The 21,554-nt window shown below is 58.1% G+C and overlaps 1 protein-coding gene across 1 annotated transcript in view; it reads left to right on the top strand.

Moving 5' to 3' along the window:
* ARHGEF7 (Rho guanine nucleotide exchange factor 7) overlaps nucleotides 1-21,554 on the top strand; it is a 178,896-nt gene that overhangs the window by 31,589 nt on the left and 125,753 nt on the right. Inside the window, exon 2 of the mRNA XM_062193930.1 lies at nucleotides 4,707-4,793. Within this exon, the coding sequence (XP_062049914.1) occupies nucleotides 4,707-4,793 (87 nt within the window). The remainder of the gene's footprint in view (nucleotides 1-4,706; nucleotides 4,794-21,554) is intronic.

The raw sequence follows: 21,554 nt of genomic DNA, 5'->3' as shown, positions 1-21,554 counted from the left end.
CAAGAGTTCGGCTTCTGCAGCTCGCTGCGGTGCCAGCACCACTCCCTCTCAGGTCTGCTAGGAAAGTGGCCCCCGCCTTGTCCGGCTGGCTCCTCGCCGGATCTTTAGTGTCAGAGTAAGGGTCAGTGGAGGTCAGCGCTTGCACGTGGGGCTGCGTTCAAGCCCAGGCCACATCCTTCCACGTCACTGAAGGTTCTTTCCCAGGCAGAATTCCACTCTGATGTTTTGGCTGCTGTGAGAGGGACAACCCTTAGAGCCTTTGGCTGACCGTCGTCACTATCCTGTCATCGCCTATCCGTTCTGCCATCTGGCCCAGGTCTTTCTTGGTGGGTTCTACTGCCCTTTCTGCCGAGACGGCCCCCACATCTTCTTCCCCCATGTCGCTGAAGCCGTCTCCATGTGTGCGCTGTGCGATACACACTATGGATTGGATGCTGCTCTTCATGTCCTCTGTAACACCTGCAAGGCCCGCAACACTGCCCGCGTTCTGGCCACACTCTCCCAGCGGTCACTGACAGCAGCCTGCTTGGTTCTGTCCCAGGCCGTGCCAACATAACCAGCAGCATCGTGGACGCTGGCTGACCTCCAGGAGTCTCCCGCGGTGGCCCCTCGTTGGCCTCAAGCCCTCACAAGCCGTACTGTACAGCCGTGCCGTGCAGTGTGCCTTGAAAGCTTTGGTTACGTCCTGATTGAGGGGTTGGATGAGACGCAGTATTGGGAGGCATGGAGAGAACTAGTTCTTCATGGCAGTGAACCAGGGTGTTATCCAAAATTAATAAAACCCTGAAGGCAAGGTTTCTGCCCTGGCTAGCGTTCAGCTTCTGGGTGAAGCAGCTGTGGGACCGACCCCAGAGTATTTCAGACCCCACCCATGCTTCTGTGTCCCACCCCCAGGGGACTGGCACACAGTTCAGGTTTTCCCTGTAAGGGCTAGGGGGTTTGGGGCTGTGTACAACAGGAGGGGTTTACCCTTACAGTCACCCTTGGCGTTGGCGCTGGGCTTGGTCTTGGAGCCATTTGCATTACATAGGTTTGTTCACCAACATTTTTGTGAAACAAGCTGCTCTCCAACATAGCCCTCTTCATGTATAACACCCGGCAGGTGTTTCTAAAATTCTGTGGCCTCTTGGTAACAGAACCATCCTTGCTTGCGAGTTCAGAATTGCTCATGCTGTGCCACATGTGACACACGCATGCCAGCCCGCACTAGCTGAGAGGGGCTTCACGTGTTCTTGACCTGAGCAACGTGGCCGCAGATCTCTTTGGCTTTCAGCCTCACGACAGTGCTGTCGACTGTGCTTTAATTGGTCAGCGTCGCATAAAGCCACGAATCCCGTTGTTTTTCCACTTCTCCATAGCTTCTTCACGCACTGTAGATGGGACCGTAGCACTGTCTGGAGCGGCCTCTCGTACAGGTTGACGGATCTCATCCTCCTTTTTCTGGATGTATCTGAGGTTGACTCGTTCCATGGAACTCGCGGCCAACAGCACTGATCTCACACACGTGTTTCCTCTGGGAGGCCCATCACAACGTTCTTGTTTGGGGCCTCTAGACAGCACTTCAGCACTACGCTTGGGGGCCATGTAACACAGCAAAGTCATCGACAAAAGGTCCAGAGGTGAAGAACACGGCACTAGATAGGGCGAGGAAAGGACATGTGTTGACAGAGGCAGAACAAGAAAACAGCATGGCCTTGCCCAAGGTCAGTCAGGTGAGGTCACAGATGGAAGCTGTGACTGGTGACTGCATTTGTGGGTCCCTTGCAAAATGACATCACGCAAAGAACAATTACATTAGGATGCGGTTCTGTGGGGGAAGTGGAAAGAAAATGAGTTCAAAGACTGACTTTTAGTGGGTTAACACCCTGGCCTGAACTGCCAGCATCCCACATGGGCACCAGTTCCAGACCGGGCTGCTCCAGTTCTGATCCAGCTCTCTGCTATGGCCTGGGCAAGCAGTAGAAGATGGCCCAAGTGCTTGGGCTCCTGTACCCACGTGGGAGACCCAGAAGAAGCTCCTGGCTCCTGGCTTTAGATCAGCGCAGCTCCAGCCGTTGAGGCCATCTAGGGAGTGAACCAGTGGATGGAAGACCTCTCTCTCTCTCTCTGCCTCTCCCTTTTCTGTGTAACTCTTTCAAATAAATAAATAAATATTAAAAAAAAGACTGACTTTTAAAGAAGAGTTTGTTTATAAAATTTTTAGTTGGAGGCTAGCTATTACCTGTATTTGGTTAATTCCATTGGGTGTATTTAAAAAAAAGGATGTAATTTTTATTTTAAAGTGTCATTATGAGAATGTCAGAAATTAACTTTGCAACTGTGCAAAACCACGGTGAAAGAGTTCGGGTTTGAGCTACGTGTCTGGTACATAATTTCTGAGAGGAGCAAGACGGACCAGGAGGCAGCTGATCCCACCGACCAGAAACCCGCTGTTTGGAGGGAGACGCGTGGCACTGTGTCCTGACAACTGTTCCATTTGGGGGGCGGGAGGGGGGAGCTTCAATCCGAGACAGCCCCGGGTCTCCGAACACAGGGCCTTGTATGGGATTCTCGGCGACCCACGCGGTTGGAGATGGACCCGCAATGTTCCCCAGAGGCCTGGCGGAGTCTCGCTCTTCTTCGTGGCTGGGCACACGGCCGGCAGCCCCGATCTCCCGGGCTTCTCCTCGGGTGGTCCCCGCTTCCTCGGCTCACGCGTGCAGCCCCGCAGGCACGCTCACCGTTCTGGGGGCACAGGGCCGGTGCTGGGGAAGACGACCACTACGCGCTTCGGTCCCGGCGTGCGGAGCTCACGTGGCTCGTCCCGCAGAGCCACAGCGTTGGGAGGACCCCTGCACTCGTCCTCAGCGCGGCGGGTCTGGCCCAGCCCTTTGGGCGATGCCCAACTGCCCAGGCCGAGCTCTCGGGGTATCCCCCCCACCGGCCGTGTTGCGTCCACCTGGGTGAGGCCCAGGTCCAGGCTCGGGGCGGAGCCGGTGGCCGCGTGTGTGGGGCTGTGTCTGCGGGGCCGACGACCACGCGCCGAGAGGAGGTGGCTGTGTGCGCGCCGGCCGCATGGCTGCGTCCGCGGGGCGATGCTGGGCGCCGGGGTCCGTGAGGCCTGCGTCCGCGAGGTGAGGCTGGGGTCCTGGGTCCGTGAGGCCGGCGTCTGCGAGGCGAGGCTGGGGCCGGGGTCCGGGAGGCAAAGCCGGGGTCCGCGAGGCCTGTGTCCGCGGGGCGAGGCCGGGGTCCGGGTCCGCGTGGCGAGGCTGGGGTCCGGGTGCGCGGGGCGAGGCTGGGGTCCGGGTGCGCGGGGCGAAGCCGGGGTCCGGGAGGCCTGTGTCCGCGGGGCGAGGCCGGGGCCCGGGTCCGCGTGGCGAGGCTGGGGTCCGGGTGCGCGGGGCGAGCCCGGGGTCCGGGTCTGGGAGGCGAGGCCGGGATCCGGGTCCAGGGGGCGAGGCTGGGGTCCGGGACCGGGGGGCAAAGCCGGGGTCCGCGAGGCCTGTGTCCACGGGGCGAGGCCGGGGCCCGGGTCCGCGTGGCGAGGCCGGGGTCCGGGTGCGCGGGGCGAGCCCGGGGTCCGGGTCCGGGCGGCGAGGCCGGGATCCGGGTCCAGGGGGCGAGGCTGGGGTCCGGGACCGGGGGGCAAAGCCGGGGTCCGCGAGGCCTGTGTCCGCGGGGCGAGGCCGGGGTCCGGGTCCGCGTGGCGAGGCTGGGGTCCGGGTGCGCGGGGCGAGGCTGGGGTCCGGGTGCGCGGGGCGAGCCGGGGGTCCGGGTCCGGGAGGCGAGGCCGGGATCCGGGCCCAGGGGGCGAGGCCGGGGTCCGGGTCCGGGTCCGGGTCCGGGGGGCGAAGCCGGGGTCCGGGAGGCCTGTGTCCGCGGGGCGAGGCCGGGGCCCGGGTCCAGGAGGTGAGGCTGGGGTCCGGGACCGGGGGGCAAAGCCGGGGTCCGCGAGGCCTGTGTCCGCGGGGCGAGGCCGGGGCCCGGGTCCGCGTGGCAAGGCCGGGGTCCGGGTGCGCGGGGCGAGCCCGGGGTCCGGGTCCGGGAGGCGAGGCCGGGATCCGGGTCCAGGAGGTGAGGCTGGGGTCCGGGACCGGGGGGCAAAGCCGGGGTCCGCGAGGCCTGTGTCCGCGGGGCGAGGCCGGGGCCTGGGTCCGCGTGGTGAGGCCGGGGTCCGGGTGCGCGGGGCGAGCCCGGGGTCCGGGTCCTGGAGGCGAGGCCGGGATCTGGGTCCAGGAGGTGAGGCTGGGGTCCGGGACCGGGGGGCAAAGCCGGGGTCCGCGAGGCCTGTGTCCGCGGGGCGAGGCCGGGGCCCGGGTCCGCGTGGCGAGGCCGGGGTCCGGGTGCGCGGGGCGAGCCCGGGGTCCGGGTCCGGGAGGCGAGGCCGGGATCCGGGACCAGGGGGCGAGGCCGGGGCCCGGGTCCGCGTGGCGAGGCCGGGGTCCGGGTCCGGGGGGCGAGGCCGGGGCCGGGTGCGGGGGCCGAGGTCGGGGTCCGGGGCCGGGGCCGGGGCCGGGGCCGGGGCCCGCGCGGTGCTGACCCGCGCCGGCCGGAAGAGGAGGTGCGCGCGGGCTGGCAGGGGCGCGGCCTGACGACGTCACTTCCGGCCCCGCGCGTCTTCCTGGTGCGGGAAGGGGCCGGGGTTGGTGCAGCCGGGAGGAAGCGGGAGGTGCGGGGCGGCGGCGGCGGGGCCTGGCGGCGCGGTCAGCGCGGTGTCTGTGTTGCAGGTCTTCCCGGAGCCGCGGAGCGAGAGCGAGTGCCTGAGCAACATCCGCGAGTTCCTGCGCGGCTGCGGGGCCTCCCTGCGCCTGGAGGTGAGCGCGGGGGCGGCGCGGGCGGGGGCGGGCGTGGGCGGGCGCGGGCGTGGGCGGTGCGGGAGCAGCCTTCTGCGCGCCGTGGGCCCGCGCGTGGGGCGGTGCCGGGGCTCCGCGCAGGGGCGGCGTGCGGGGCTGGCTGGGTGGGCGGGGGTCTCGGGCCCGCTGCGCCCCCGCGCCCTCACGCCGGGCGTGTGCGGGTCCTCGGAGGGGCCCCGGTGGGCGGGAGCGCGGGCGGCCGCCGCGGGGTTCTGGAGGGGACGCGGGCCCCGGGCGCGGCCGCGCGGGAGCGGGCGGGACCGGGAGGCGTCGCCGTGGTGTGGGCGCCAGTTCGCCGTAGCTGCCGTGCCTGGCGCTGCGGTCAGCCCCCTGGATCCGTGCGGGGCTCGCGTTGCCGCGGCCCCCAGCCGGGTCTGCAGGTTGGTTATTTCTAGGGCGCTGGTTCGCTCCCCAGGTGGCCGCCACGGCCAGCGCTGGGCTGAGCCAGGAGCCAGGAGCGAGGAGCTTCCTGCGGGCCTCCCACGCAGGTGCAGGGCCCAAGCACTGGGGCCATCCTCCACTGCTTTCCCGGGCCACAGCAGAGACCTGGATCGGAAGTGGAGCAGCCGGGACTCGAACCCGCGCCCATGGTGGCTTTGGCACCATGCCACAGCGTCAGTGTGCGTTAGAGCCCCCGGCTCCGCTCTCCCCTGGTCACCTGGTTTTTCCTGTGGGCTGCTTCGTGGTTCCCGGTGCACTTGGAGACGCTCTGGAAGGGGGTGCACAGCGCGTCCCAGCATCCGGAGCGGGGCCTGGCACGCAGTGGGCCTGCGAGAAATGTTCGCGACCCACGCAAGGAGCTTGAACTTGTAGTCATGGAGAGTTCCCTTTAAAGAGAAAAGTCGGTTATGACGACTTTGTGCTATTTTTAAAGAGCTACCGGCTCTTCCAGTAAATTTAAACTACAGCAGCGGTAAACGTCGGCTTTTCAAGCTTCGTGTGAATCGCCCTGAAAACGCGTACTTACCCAAGAGGCAATAAATATGGAAAAAACAGGGAAACAGTACTCCAAAATCTCAGGTTGTCACTTTCTGGAAGTGACCTGGAGAGAGGGAATTCTGTGTGGGGGAGGGGAGGCTGCAGCTCCTCCCTGTGTCCTTGGGAGCCCGGGTGTGAGGACCAGGCCACTGCACGGGAGAACTTGAGGGCCTGGCCGCTGCCCGGGGGAAGCTGTGCCCACTGTGAGGGCCACGGCCCTGGGGAAGCTGTCCCCCACTGAGGGCCACTGCTCGGGGGAACCTGGTCCCCCACAAGGGTGCAGGAAGCAGTGTAGGCCTGGGACTTGGGAAGTTGGTCTAGGATTTTCCATTTCACTTGCACAGAATTCAGAGAGGGAGATGCGAGACGTTTGGAAATTAGGGACGTGAAAGCTGAAACAGCTTCCATTCGGGACTTGTTTTTGTCCTGTCATAAATGTCGGGGTGCTCGTGTCCAGGGTTACCTTAGACTGTTGTGTTTGTAGCAACCTGTTTTTGTTACGTATATTTTCATGTGTATGCCGGTTTAAATTTTCTTGATATTAGGAATAGAGGAACTGGACTTCATGGTGACTGGATTAGCTATTCTTTTTAGAACTTCTTGTTTGTTTGAAAGGCAGAGAGAGAGGTAGAGGTTTGCCATCTGCTGGTTCATCCCCAAATGCCCAGAACACCTGGGTCTGGGTCAGACTAAAGCCAGGAGCTGGGAACTCAACCGGGCTCTCCAGGTGGGTGGGGGGGACACAAGGAGTACCTGAGCTGCCCCCTGGAGTGAGCCAGGACTCAGCCAGCGCTCTGGGAGGGGACATCGGCGTCCTGAGAGGTGACCTGACGGCTGCCTCTGTGTTAGCTGTTTTAATTCATATGCAGCTAATCCGCTGTGGACGTCAGGTGTTGTCCCCAGGTGAGCTCCGACTAGGAAAGGACTTTGAAAAGTCAGCCCCAAAGGAACATTACGCGGCTTGGATCTGTTTTGTGGACTGGGCACTGGGCTGTAAGCTGCTGGATACTGGGCAGTTTGGGTGCATCTGACCTCCAAGGCCCCTCTGTCTTCTGCTCTGCACGTGTCCTTTGCGAGTCTTTGTTTTGTCTGGTTCGGACAAGAGAACTGGGCACAGCAGTGCTGGTATCCCTCCGTTTGTATGTGAAAAGCAACCTGAACGGCCACATTGAGGACACGAATCACGATAGGTTGAGTTTCATTGAAGGAGAAGTGGCAGGCGGTCGGCAGATGAGGCCGCCGTGGAGAGACCAGGGGAGTTCTCCTGCCCGGTTCCTGCGTGCTGCGGTGTGGCCATGTGCCTGCGTTCACAGGGTCACGGACCTTCAGCCTGCACGGGTTCTCATCCGAACACCACGGACACGGGTGAGCTGTCGACAGAGGAAGTGCCGGGCTCCCAGGAGCGGGCTGTGCGGCTAGAGCCCCCACACCTGTCCCGTTTGCCCGCCCGGATGCCAGCTTCATTCAGGTAGCCCCAGATTGATAGCATGTGGTTTGGTGGGTGTTAGCAACAAAATTGTTGACTTAGCTCTGTTGAAAAGAAAAAAACTCTACTGTTCTCAGTATTTAGTAACACGTAGTACTCAGTTCTGAACCACAGGTTTTGGAAGGTTGACAGAGAGATGGACTTCCACGTTGGAAGCGCAGGTGCTTCAGTTTGTCGAGTTTCCATGCTGGCGCCTGGTCCAGTTTACAGTTGGAAGGGGGAGCAGCCTGTGCGTGTCTCCCAGATGTCTGTTTCCTGGCACATCCTCCACCCAGATGCATCAGCCGTTCTCGAGGGACACGGGGTTCTCGGTGGTGACCTGGCAGGTGATGGTGGCCGATGCGTTCATACTCACGGGGCTCTTCGGCCTAAGCCCGAGCGTCCAGAGCCAGGCAGGACGTTTTAGCTGAGCAGGGTTGCCGAGAGCCGAGGAGGAGTAGGCACACGAGCCCCTCCTTGCCCGGAGGCCGTTTGTGGAGCAGGTGTGTTTGCCCGATCGGCAGGGCCACGCTCGCGTAGTTGATCTTCCCAGCTGCGTGCACACCAGCCTTTACTGAAGCTGCCTGCTTGTAGCATTGCTTTTCATTTCTGTAAGTGCTCTGGGAGAGCGGCAGCCATCCAGAGACCCAGGTGGTGCAGAATAGAAATCTGCTCTGACTCCAGGGGATTTGGGGTTAATTTTTCGGTCTTCTAGTTCACTAGAGAATGAAATGTAGACCAATAATTCGCATTCATATAAAGCATATTCATTGACAGATAATTACGGAGTACAATGTGGTGCTGTGACACAGGAACACGTTGTGGAGTGATTAAATCAAGCCAATTAGTAAAACTGTTCTGTCACATACTCTGCCGTGAGAACGTTTGAAATCTATTAGCAGTTTTGAAGTATGTGTTAGCCGTCTGTGCAGTAGATGACTGACGCTTGTCCTGCCTTTGGCAAGTGTCTCTGCTGTCCTTGTCCGGTCCCCCAGCTCACCCGTAACCGCCACGCTCCTCTGTGTCGGATTGCCCGTGTGGGGGTTGGCGTCAGCGTATGTGTCTCTGCCTGGCGTGTTTCACTTGACATCCTGTCCTCCAGGTTTCCCCGTGTCGTCACAAATGTCGGGATTCCCTTCTCTCTTCGAGGCTGCCTGGTGCTCTGTGCCGTGTGGACGCCTCTGGTGGCCCGGGTCGTAGTTTGGCTTTGTGGATGTGCTGCAGTACCCAGACTTGGAAGTGTTTCTTGAGCTACAGGTTCATGGTGGTAGCACTGCTGGATCGTGTAGTAGTTCTGTTTTTAAAGGGGATCGATTTCTTTGAAAGACAGCATCACGGAGGGAAGAGGAAGAGAGAGAAATCGATTTTTTTGTGTATGTTGGTTTATTTCCCAAATGGCCGCAACAGAGAGCCACGGCTGGTCCAAGACAAAGCCAGGAGCCAGGAACTCCATCTGGGTCTCCATATGGCTGGCAGGGACCAGATACTTGGGCCATCTTCCGTTGCTTTCCCAGGAGCCTTTGCAGGGAGTTGGATCAGAAGCTGAGCAGCTGGGACACTGATAGCCCCAGCATGGCAGGCGGCAGCCTGGCTCTCTGGGCCCTATTCTGAGGTGTTTTTTTTTTTTTTTTTTTTTACAGAGTGGACAGTAAGAGAGAAACAGAGAGAAAGGTCTTCCTTTTGCCGTTGGTTCACACTCCAATGGCCGCCGCGGTAGCGCGCTGCGGCCGGCACACCGCGCTGTTCCGATGGCAGGAGCCAGGTGCTTCTCCTGGTCTCCCATGGGGTGCAGGGCCCAAGGACTTGGGCCATCCTCCACTGCACTCCCTGGCCACAGCAGAGAGCTGGCCTGGAAGAGGGGCAACCGGGACAGGATCGGTGCCCCGACCGGGACTAGAACCCGGTGTGCCGGCGCCGCAAGGCGGAGGATTAGCCTGTTGAGCCACGGCGCCGGTGCTATTCTGAGGTTTTGAGGCACCTCCTGCTGTTTCCTGTAGTGGCTCACTTTCTAATTTATACTCCTGCCAACAGCACATAAGGGTTCCCTTTTCTCCACATCCTCTCTGACACTTAACTCCCTGTTTTCACATTTTTTATACCAGCGTTCTTAGGTGTGAAGTCATCTGTCATTGTGGTTTTGATTTGCATTTTCCTGTTGATTAGTGATGGGTGTTATCTTTTTTTTTATTTGATAGATAGAGTTAGACAGTGGGAGAGAGAGAGAAAGGGGTCTTCCTTCCATTGGTTCACTCCCCAAATGGCCGCTACGGCTGGAACTACGCCGATCTGAAGCCAGGAGCCAGGTGCTTCTTCCTGGTCTCCCATGCGGGTGCAGGGCCCAAGCACTTGGGCCATCCTCCACTGCCCTCTCGGGCCACAGCAGAGAGCTGGACTGGAAGAGGGGCAACTGGGACAGAACCCAGCGCCCATATGGGATGCTGGCGCCGCAGGCGGAGGATTAACCTAGTGAGCCACGGCGCTGGCCCCATGGGTGGTTTTTCATGGGCCTGTTGACTGTGTCTTTGCAGAAATGTCTTTTTAGGTCCTTTGCCCATTGTTTTTTCAAATGGGATTGTTTTCTTGTTATTGAGTTGTTTCAGTTCCTCGTCTGTTCTGGGTCGGAGCCCCTTGTCAGACATCTGGCTTGCAGATTTTCTCTTGACTCTTCGCTCTGTTGAGTGTTGCTATACAGAAGCTTTCTAGTTTGATGAAGTCTCACTTGCCTGTCCCTGTGCGTTGGAGTCCTGTCTACGCAGTCATTGTCCGTCAATGTCATGGAGCTTGCCCTCTGACTTTTTTTTCAAACCATTTCATAGTTTTGGGTCTTAGAATTAAGTCTTTAATTCATTTTGAGTTGTGTGTGTGTGTGTGTGTGAGTGGTATGAAATAAGGGTCCAGTTTCATGGTCCTGCTTTCATTCATTTGCGTGTGGATAGCTGTTTTCCAAATACCACTTATTAAGAGACTTTCTTTGGTTGTCTGTTCCTGGCCCCTTTGTCAACAATCAGTTGACTGTAAATGTGTCGGCTTACTTCTGCACTTTTTTAAAGATCTATTTATTAAAAGTCACTGTTAGATAGAAAGAGGTATTTTCTATTCACTTGTTCATTCCCCAGATGCCTCAGTGGCCGGTGCTGGGCCGTACCAGAGCCGAGAGCCAGGAGCTTCATCTGAGTCTCCTGCATGGTGGCAGGGGCCCAAACACTTAAGCCATCCTCTATTGCTTTTCCCAGATCATTAGCAGGGAGCTGGGTCAGAAGTGGAGCAGCCAGGACTTGAACTGACGCCCGTATGGGATGCTGGCGTGGCAGGAGGTGGCTTTGCCCCTGCGCCACAGCCTGGCCCCTGGGCTGTGTCTTTGTCATTGGTCTGTGGCCTGGTTTTCGTGCTGGCGCCTGGCTGTCTTCATTTAGGTGACTTTGTCCTGGATTGTGAACTCGGGGTGTGACGCCTCGCTCTGTGCTGCTGCTCACACTTGCTTGGCTCTTTGGGACTTGTTGGTGGTTCCGTGTGAGTTTTAGGATAGTTTTTTTCTGTTTCTGTGAAAAATGTCATTGGAGGCCGGTGCCGCGGCTCACTAGGCTAATTCTCTGCCTGTGGCGCCAGCACCCTGTGTTCTAGTCCCGGTTGGGGCACCAGTTCTGTCCCGGTTGCCCCTCTTCCAGGCCAGCTCTCTGCTGTGGTCCGGGAGTGCAGTGGAGGATGGCCCAAGTGCTTGGGCCCTGCACCCCATGGGAGACCAGGAGAAGCACCTGGCTCCTGGCTTTGGATCAGTGCAGCGTGCTGGCCGTGGCAGCCATTTGGGGAGTGAACCAACTGAAGGAAGACCTTTCTCTCTGTCTCTCTCTCACTGTCTAACTCTGCCTGTCCAAAAAAAGTCATTGGAATTAAAAAAAAATAATTTATTTGAGAGGGAGAGGAAACTCTCACCCTCTGGTTCACTCCCCAGAAGCCCAGTGGCTGAGGCCGGAGCTGGGCTGACTGGGATCTTGGAGCCAGGAGTGCAGCCCAGGTCTCCCTGTGGGCTTGAGCGTCACTGCCATCCCCCGGGGTCTGCGTTAGGCAGCCAGAGTCTGGAGCAGAGCTGGGAATCCATCCCAGTTCTCTGATGTGTGGGGCGTGGGCGTGGCACAGTGAGTGTTGGTAGGCATTGCGTGTATATTGGGCAGTGTGGGCGTTGGGCCGTGTTCAGTGTGTCTGTGCAGATACAGGTGCACAGCACCGTGCCTGGCGTTTACTGGTGGTGCCTTGGGTTCCCTTCACCAGTTCTTCAGCTCAGTTTGCTGAACGTTCACCTGGGTTAACTTTACTCCTAGGTATGTGTTTTTCCTTTTTGATGCTATGATAAGTGAGATTATTTTAATTTCTTTTTCCATATAGCTTCTTGGTAGTGTATAGAAAGCAACTGAGTTTTCCATGTTGATTTTTTTATCTTCAGTTTTCCTGAATTTGTGAGTTCTAACAGTTTTGTTTTGTGGTGGAGTCTTCATAATTTCTGAATACAGGACCTGGTTGGCACATGGGCAGGTGCAGTTCTTCTTTTCTGTTCGGTGCCTGGTATGAGTTTCGCCTCATTGCTCTGCCTAGGTCTTGTAGTGGAAGGCGACTAGAAGTACTGAGGGCAGGCATGGTGGGGAGAAGCTTTGTGTTTGTTATTTCCCTGAATTGTATGGGATTCCGTAAGAGCTGAGGTCCCCCACCATGTTTCTGGTGATGTAATGAGGTACACCCAGTCTGTATGAGATGACCTTGTTTGGAACTCTGTGTGTTTAGATGATTGAAGTGTGTGGAGTTAAATTCCCTGATAAAAGTAGCCAGCCTCTGGGACTCTGTGACAGTTCATAGGAACGTTGTATCGGGAACTCTCATTTGCTTGGGGCTGCCAGGACGGGACTTGGCTGAGACCCTCAGTGCCATGTCGGGTGTGAGCGCTCGTGGTGCAGCTGGCGCCTGTGGCATACTTCAGTGGTTAGTGCCATTGCTTGTCGTGCTTGTCGCAGTGTGCTGTGAGACTGTCTAAGGTGCCATGCCGGTGCCTCTCTGTCCTCACACGGTGTGTGCAGTGGTTGTACACCTGTGGTGTGCTGTGTGACTGTCTCAGGTGCCCTGCAGGTGTCCTTGTCCTCACACAGTGTGTGCAGTGGTTGCACACCCGTGGTGTGCTGTGTGACTGTCTCAGGTGCCATGCCGGTGTCTCTGCAGTGGTTGTACACCCGTGGTGTGCTGTGTGACTGTCTCAGGTGTCCTGTCTCTCTGTCCTCACACAGTGTGTGCAGTGGTTATACACCCGTAGTGTGCTGTGAGAGGTTGTCTCAGGTGCCCTCTCTGTCCTCACACAGTGTGTGCAGTGGTTGTACACTCGTGTGCTGTGTGAGACTGTCTCAGGTGTCCTGTCTCTCTGTCCTCACACAGTGTGTGCAGTGGTTGTACACCCGTGGTGTGCTGTGTGACTGTCTCAGGTGCCCTGCAGGTGTCTCTGTCCTCACACAGTGTGTGCAGTGGTTGTACACCCGTGGTGTGCTGTGTGACTGTCTCAGGTGCCCTGCAGGTGTCTCTGTCCTCAGACAGTGTGTGCAGTGGTTGTACACCCGTGGTGTGCTGTGAGACTGTCTCAGGTGCCCTGCAGGTGTCTCTGTCCTCACACAGTGTGTGCAGTGGTTGTACACCCGTGGTGTGCTGTGTGACTGTCTCAGGTGCCCTGCAGGTGTCTCTGTCCTCACACAGTGTGTGCAGTGGTTGTACACTCGTGGTGTGCTGTGTGACTGTCTCAGGTGCCCTGCAGGTGTCTCTGTCCTCACACAGTGTGTGCAGTGGTTGTACACCCGTGGTGTGCTGTGAGACTGTCTCAGGTGCCCTGTCTCTCTGTCCTCACACAGTGTGTGCAGTGGTTGTACACCCGTGGTGTGCTGTGTGAGACTGTCTCAGGTGCCCTGCAGGTGTCTCTGTCCTCACACAGATGTGCAGTGGTTGTACACTCGTGGTGTGCCGTGTGACTGTCTCTGGTGCCCTGTCTCTCTGTCCTCACACAGATGTGCAGTGGTTGCACACCCGTGGTGTGCTGTGAGACTGTCTCAGGTGCCCGGCAGGTGTCTCTGTCCTCACACAGTGTGTGCAGTGGTTGCACACCTGTGGTGTGCTGTGAGACTGTCTCAGGTGCCCTGTCTCTCTGTCCTCACACAGTGTGTGCAGTGGTTGTACACCCGTGGTGTGCTGTGAGACTGTCTCAGGTGCCCTGCAGGTGTCTCTGTCCTCACACAGTGTGTGCAGTGGTTGCACACCTGTGGTGTGCTGTGTGAGACTGTCTCAGGTGCCCTGCAGGTGTCTCTGTCCTCACACAGTGTGTGCAGTGGTTGTACACCCGTGGTGTGCTGTGTGACTGTCTCAGGTGCCCTGCAGGTGTCTCTGTCCTCACACAGTGTGTGCAGTGGTTGTACACCCGTGGTGTGCTGTGTGACTGTCTCAGGTGCCCTGCAGGTGTCTCTGTCCTCACACAGTGTGTGCAGTGGTTGTACACCCGTGGTGTGCTGTGTGACTGTCTCAGGTGCCCTGCAGGTGTCTCTGTCCTCACACAGTGTGTGCAGTGGTTGTACACCCGTGGTGTGCTGTGTGACTGTCTCAGGTGCCCTGCAGGTGTCTCTGTCCTCACACAGTGTGTGCAGTGGTTGTACACCCGTGGTGTGCTGTGTGACTGTCTCAGGTGCCCTGCAGGTGTCTCTGTCCTCACACGGTGTGTGCAGTGGTTGCACACCTGTGGTGTGCTGTATGAGACTGTCTCAGGTGCCCTGCAGGTGTCTCTGTCCTCACACAGTGTGTGCAGTGGTTGTACACCCGTGGTGTGCTGTGTGACTGTCTCAGGTGCCCTGCAGGTGTGTCTGTCCTCACACAGTGTGTGCAGTGGTTGTACACTCATGGTGTGCTGTGAGACTGTCTCAGGTGCCCTGCAGGTGTCTCTGTCCTCACACAGTGTGTGCAGTGGTTGTACACTCGTGGTGTGCTGTGTGACTGTCTCAGGTGCCCTGCAGGTGTCTCTCTGTCCTCACACAGTGTGTGCAGTCGTTGTACACCCGTGGTGTGCTGTGAGAGACTGTCTCAGGTGCCCTGCAGGTGTCTCTCTGTCCTCACACAGTGTGTGCAGTGGTTGTGCACTCGTGGTGTGCTGTGTGAGACTGTCTCAGGTGCCCTGCAGGTGTGTCTGTCCTCACACAGTGTGTGCAGTGGTTGTACACCCGTGGTGTGCTGTGAGACTGTCTCAGGTGCCCTGCAGGTGTCTCTGTCCTCACACGGTGTGTGCAGTGGTTGTACACCCGTGGTGTGCTGTGTGACTGTCTCAGGTGCCCTGCAGGTGTCTCTGTCCTCACACAGTGTGTGCAGTGGTTGTACACCCGTGGTGTGCTGTGTGAGACTGTCTCAGGTGCCCTGCAGGTGTCTCTGTCCTCACACAGTGTGTGCAGTGGTTGTACACCCGTGGTGTGCTGTGTGAGACTGTCTCAGGTGCCCTGCAGGTGTCTCTGTCCTCACACAGTGTGTGCAGTGGTTGTACACCCGTGGTGTGCTGTGAGACTGTCTCAGGTGACCTGTCTCTCTGTCCTCACACAGTGTGTGCAGTGGTTGTACACCCGTGGTGTGCTGTGTGAGACTGTCTCAGGTGCCCTGCAGGTGTCTCTGTCCTCACACAGTGTGTGCAGTGGTTGCACACCCGTGGTGTGCCGTGTGACTGTCTCAGGTGCCCTGCAGGTGTCTCTGTCCTCACACAGTGTGTGCAGTGGTTGTACACCCGTGGTGTGCTGTGTGAGACTGTCTCAGGTGCCCTGCAGGTGTCTCTGTCGTCACACAGTGTGTGCAGTGGTTGTACACCCGTGGTGTGCTGTGTGACTGTCTCAGCTGCCCTGCAGGATTTCACATCTTTTGTTTCTTAGTCAGGGAAGCAGCTGACACCTCGGTTCTCAACATGTGTTGGTGTTTTCCTAGGATGAGTGGTGGACGCGTTCATGTCACGGGTTTGAATCTTTGCCAGCTCTGTGTTTTGCCTCTTTACCTGTTTTAGCATGTCTGTGTCTTGTAGGGGAGAATTCCTACTTTCCCGGAGCTCTTCATCTTGTCACCGTCAGTGCCTGTAGCAGGTTCTCAGAGTGACCTCTCAGAAACAGGTTTATGTGCTTCCTAGAAATGTCCATGGTGCTGAGCAGTGTGAGGTGGGTGTGACTGTGTGAGGCGAGTGTGACTGAGGTGGGTGTGACTTCGTATGTGAGACGGGTGTGACTGGGTGTGTGAGGCGGGTGTGACTGGGTGTGAGGTGGGTGTGACTGGGTGTGTGAGGTGGGTGTGACTGCGGTAGGTGTGACTGCACGTGTTCTGCCACCCATACTCTGCGATGGTAGTTGGTATTTCTGGGAAAGATTACGTGAATTCAAAAAAAGCACGTGGAGTGGTGTCTCGTGGTTTTGAGATGCTGAAGAGATATTAGCTGTTATCAAACTCATCATTTTTTTGCTGTTTGGATGACATTATGTATGCTGTTAAACATGTTTATTCGCAATCCTCATTCATTGTGAAAAGTTCAAGACATAGAGAAACGTAGGAGAGAATGTGTGATGCTGCCCTCCTGGGCTAGCCGTGTTAAGATCAGTGCGTGTTTTCAGCCCCTTACCTGCACATTTGTGTGTGTACTTCAAACACCCACGCCGTCAGCGTTCAGAGGGTGTTTGTTTCGTGCCGTCACTTGGTAGTTTCCCACGTGAAGTGTTTGCTTGCTGGCGTGAGCAGCTGCCTCTTCGTTGTGGTCCCCACTTCTGGACATGGAGGGGTTTTCTGTAAACAGCGGCCCACGGGCAGGCCTTGTGCACACACTCTCCTTTTTTTTTTTTTTAAAGATTTTTATTTACTTGAAAGAGTTACACAGAAAGAGGAGAGGCAGAGAGAGAGAGGTCTTCCATCTGCTGGTTCACTGCCCAGTTGGCTGCAACGGCCACAGCTGCGCTGATCCAAAGCCAGGAGCCAGGAGCTTCCTCTGGGTCTCCTACGCGGGTGCAGGAGCCCAAGCACTTGGGCCATCTTCTCTGCTTTCCCAGGCCATAGCAGAGAGCTGGATCGGAAGAGGAGCATCTGGGACTCGAATTGGCACCCATATGGGATGCCGGCACTGCAGACCAGGGCGTTAACCCGCTGCGCCATAGCGCTGGCCCCCATACCCTCCATTTTAAGTGTGCTTGTAGGATCTGTTCCTGATGGGGCGCTCTGTGGTCACAGTGGGCCCCCTTGGTGGCTCTGAGCATCTCCTGCCACTGTCTGGAGACACTGTGTCGCTGGCCTTGCCAGGAGTGGGAGGGGAGAGCACCCCCAGGTGTCCTGTCTCCACGCCCGACCCCTATCGGGCCTCTTCTCCAGTTCCGGGCACCTGGTGAACCCAGATGTGGGCACTGCCGGTGTGGTGGGCGCGCTCCGCTGTAGGTGCCCCCGAGGGGCTGGTTTCTGTGTGTCAGCCTCCACAGCCAGAGGGTCCCTAGGAGTCCTGCAGCACTGGGACAGGTGACACGGATGATTCCGGGAGGGGGGGGCGAAGCCTTGAAAGAGAAAGAGCCATGCCCTTTTCTGAAACCCTCATCGCGACTCCCGTACGTGTCCAAGGACAAGTTCTTTGATTTGTGGCTTTGTGTGACCCTCCGTTCTCTTCTAGCTTCTCCCCCAGAGGAGACAGTAGTGGAAGAATTAAGACTGGGGGACACTGGTGTGGAGACTTACTCAAGCTTGTTGGCGCAGGCTTCAGAGTGAACTGACACAGAAGCCAGTCTGTTTCCATTCTTCGGGATAGGATGCCCCACCCACGCGTTATTTTTGTCCTAGATTCAGGCAGATGAACATTCGCTGCACCTGTTCATGCAGACTCTTCATCGAAGGGTTAAGAAGCCCTGAACTAACGATGTGTTTTGGGCTGTCTGCAGTTCTTCGTAGCCGGGCACATTCTGTGTTCTTAACCTAAACGCTGGTAACCTCAGAGCGGTTGGTCAGGACCCAGGATTTGTTGATTTATTGACTATAAACTCTTGAACCCGTTTATTCATGCCTTTGCCAGAATTACCCTTTACTTAAGGAAGTTGAGATAAAACAGTAAAAGGGTCAGCTGGGAGAAGAAGTGAGTCACTATTCTGGATGCTTGGCAGGTGTATAACGGCTGAAACAGTTTGTACTCGGGTTCTGCGATTTAACCTGCAGAGTGTCCAGGCTCCGCCTCGCCTGCGTCTCAGGGCCTTCGCGCCGGGCTCCGGGGCTTTGCTCGTGTGCACAGCTGGGTTGCCCCTTCCGGTCAGAGCGTTGGGCCGTCTGGTTGTCCAGATCAGTGCTGTCCTGGAGACATGATGTGAGCGACATACGGGATGTGCAGTTTTCTAGTAACTGTGTTAAGAAAAAAGAAACCATCACTCTCCAAATGCCTGCAACAGCTGGGGCTGCACCAGGCCGGAGCCAGAGCCCTGAACTCCATCCAGGCCTCCCGTGTGGGTGGCGGGGACCCCGCTGCCTGAGCCGTCACTGCCACCTCACAGGGTGTGCATTAGCAGGAAGCCGGAATTGAAGTGGAGCTGGGACTTGGACCCGGGCCTGCAGGATGGCCCGCGGGGTCCCAGCCTCACCAAAGGCACGAGTCTGGTCTGATGTTTTGTATAGCCCATTGTACCCGTAAATTAATTCAGCGTGTGATGGACACACTCTGGTGAGCTGCCTTTCTGTTTTCACCGTACGTCTGCACGGTCTGGCGCGCTCTGGTGCGTGTGGTTACTGCTCCTCTCAGCCACGTTTCAGGTGCTCAGTAGCCCACTGGGTGAGTGGCTCCCACGTCGGGCAGCTCACGTGTGGGTCGTCTAAGAGGAAGAAGTAGCGTACGCTTTGCGACGACGTGGGGCCGTCCTTTGCTGAGAACGGTTGTGTGCCCAGGCATCCTGTGAGCTCACGTTTAGTCTTCGCAGCGCGGACGGAGAAGGTGGAAAGTGAGGGTGTCAAGACCTGAAGTGGGGGCGGGCGTCAGGCCGCTGCTGGGGATGCCTGCCCCCAAGTGGGAGTCCCAGTTTGAGTCCCAGCTTCCTGCCCGTGCTCCTGCAAAGGCAGCAGATGTGGCCTGAGGATTTGGGTCCCTGCCACCCACCTGGGAGACGCGAATGAAGTTCCTGACTCCTGGTTTCAGCTCAGCTCTGGATGTTGGCATTTGGAGAGTGAAGCAGAGGTTGGAAGATCTCTTCCCTCTCTCTCTGGTTTTTGCTCTGCCTTTCAGAACGAAAACTTAGGAGAAAAAAACAAGACAAAACAAAGACTTTAGATGGTGGCGAGAGTCCAGGTCATAGGAGGTCATGGGAGGGAGGGAGGGAGGGGCAGCATTTGAACTCAGATCTGTGCACACCACAGGCGGGTCCCTTCTGCCAGGCATCCTGACCCCTGCATGGACTTGTTGCACTGTTACTGACTGACCCTAGCAAGCTCTGGAGAAGTTCCCAGGAGAACACACTGCGGCCTGAGTGATCTTACCCGTGGCACCCACAGTGGCTGGTGGCTGTGGAGGCTGCAGCCCAGGGAGGGTTAGGGGGTCGGCGCCCGTGCATCTGTGGCCTCCCAGCAGCTGCTCCCGCTCGCGGGTCGGAGACTCCCTGCCTGCCCCAGGCTCCGCTAAGCTGCTCTGCTATATATCAGGGAAAGCTTGGGGAGGGATTGGCGCTGTCCCACCTGTCCTTCCGGCCCCAGAGCGTCCCAGGGGTGCAGGGTGAGAAAAGTGACGACTTACCACGTGAACAGGAAGGCACAGGGTGTCCACATACGGTGCGAAAGAGAGATGAGCGCTGTGTAGGTTCAGTCTTGAAAGACCTGATGGAGTAGGATTCCTAGAGGTGGCGGGGTTTTGAAGGTTGAGGATCAGACTTCACTACCTTGTTTTTCCTCCTCGAGCACCAGTCTAAGACTCCCGAAACTCGGCTTGAATCTTTTGAAGCTTGAGGATGATTTTATAAACAAAAAATGAAGTCGTATGTGAGGATGCCTACCTCTGTCTGGTGCTCCGCTCATGCGCAGTCAGAGCTGCTGTGTTGAAGGAGAAGGTTCCTTAGTGGCCGTCCACAGGCGCACGTCCGGGGAGCTGGGGCTGACGACGCAAGGGCGGGGGTGACAGTATGCTCCTGGGTGCCTGTGCCAGACACAATGCCAGCCCGGGAGCTGGGCACGATTTGGAACAGGCTTCATTCCTCTCTGAGCCGCCGGTTCTGCACGTGTGGCTGCTCAGTGATTTGGGGAGTTGGCTTAGGTTTTAATGATACTAAAAATGGTGGGGACTCGGGTGCTAAGGCTTGGGGTTGCCCAGGCGCTGCTGTCCGCGTCCTGTGTGTGGACTTGTCTGAGCCGGCAGAGGCCGCTGCCCTCCCAGAGGAGCGGCTGCTTGGGAGGAAAGACCTCATCGCTGGTGTGTGTGTGTGTGTGCGTGTGTGCAGAGGCCGCTGCCCTCCCAGAGGAGCGGCTGCTTGGGAGGAAGGACCTCATCGCTGGGGTGTGTGTGTGTGTGCGTGTGTGTAGAGGCTGCTGCCCTCCCAGAGGAGCGGCTGCTTGGGAGGAAGGACCTCATCGCTGGGGTGTGTGTGTGTGTGCGCGTGTGTGTGTGCAGAGGCTGCTGCCCTCCCAGAGGAGCGGCTGCTTGGGAGGAAGGACCTCATCGCTGGTGTGTGTGTGTGTGTGTGTGCAGAGGCTGCTGCCCTCCCAGAGGAGCGGCTGCTTGGGAGGGAGGACCTCATCGCTGGGGTGTGTGTGTGTGTGTGTGTGTGCAGAGGCCGCTGCCCTCCCAGAGGAGCGGCTGCTTGGGAGGAAGGACCTCATCGCTGGTGTGTGTGTGTGTGTGTGTGTGTGCAGAGGCCGCTGCCCTCCCAGAGGAGCGGCTGCTTGGGAGGAAGGACCTCATCGCTGGTGTGTGTGTGTGTGTGTGTGTGCAGAGGCCGCTGCCCTCCCAGAGGAGCGGCTGTTTGTGAGGAAGGACCTCATCACTGGTGTGTGCGTGTGTGTGTGTGTGTGCAGAGGCCGCTGCCCTCCCAGACGAGCGGCTGTTTGGGAGGGAGGACCTCATCGCTGGGGTGTGTGTGTGTGTGTGTGCGCGCAGAGGCCGCTGCCCTCCCCGAGAGAAGGACCTCATCGCTGGTGTGTGTGTGTGTGCGTGTGTGTGTGTGCAGAGGCCGCTGCCCTCCCAGAGAGAAGGGCCTCATCGCTGGTGTGTGTGTGTGCGTGTGTGTGTGCAGAGGCCGCTGCCCTCCCAGAGGAGCAGCTACTTGGGAGGAAGGACCTCATCGCTGGGGTCTGTGTGTGTGTGTGTGTGTGCAGAGGCCGCTGCCCTCCCAGAGGAACGGCTGTTTGGGAGGGAGGACCTCATCGCTGGGGTGTGTGTGTGTGTGTGTGCGCGCAGAGGCCGCTGCCCTCCCAGAGAGAAGGACCTCATCGCTGGTGTGTGTGGGGGTGGGTGGCTGCTCTGCCTCGCCCCCTCCTACGGACCTCACACTGCTAACCCGCTGGCTGCCGCTGCGGGGGTGGGCTTGGCCACCTCGCTGGAGGGTTTTGGGGGATTTGTGTTTGGATCACCCTGCTGATCGCTGTAGGTTCAGCTCTTGCTATTTGCAGCTGTTTGTTCTCCCCGCAGGAGCTGGCTTGGTGGATAAGGTGAAGGTGTGAATTGGCAAACACAAACGTCTTGTGCAGTGGCTGCGGGGTGTTATGTAGGGCAAGGCCGCTGGGGGCGTGCCTGGATTGGGGGCTCACCAAAGGCCCCCTAGGATTTGTTGTCACAGCCCGTGCTTAGAGTCTTCTGAGAAAGACCAGACACTGCCTCTACTGGAACATCTCCCCCACCCCCTGCTCACTGGCATTCCTAGTTCTTGTCTGGCTACAGGGGGCCTGGGGAGAACCGACTGTTGTTCCGTGGGTGGGCGGTTGCCTCTCTCGAGGCACTGAACTTTGCGTTTCCCCTGATGCACCCATGTGCTGGGAGAAGCGTTCGGGCCTGGTCGGACCCCTGTGCCACCCGAGGGAATGGCTGTGCTGTCAGGACCAGGGACAGCATAGCTGGCCCCTACGGCAGAGCCCGGCTGCTTCCAGTCCGTTCTCACAGCCCGTCTGTTGGGGAAGAGGAGTGATTTGGCGGTCAGGTTATGGGAGATGCACAGATAGCTTGGTCTCCATCTTTTCTGTTTCAGATGGGCAAAGCAGCAGTGGTAACCTTGACTTGAAAAGAAAGCTTTATCCTTGCTTGTGTTACGAAGGCAAATGCATGC

Source organism: Lepus europaeus, chromosome 6 (genome assembly GCF_033115175.1).
Source record: "Lepus europaeus isolate LE1 chromosome 6, mLepTim1.pri, whole genome shotgun sequence".
Taxonomy (NCBI): Eukaryota; Metazoa; Chordata; class Mammalia; order Lagomorpha; family Leporidae; genus Lepus; species Lepus europaeus.
The sequence above is the reverse complement of the archived record's forward strand: the minus strand, read 5'-3'. Positions and strand labels throughout refer to the sequence as shown.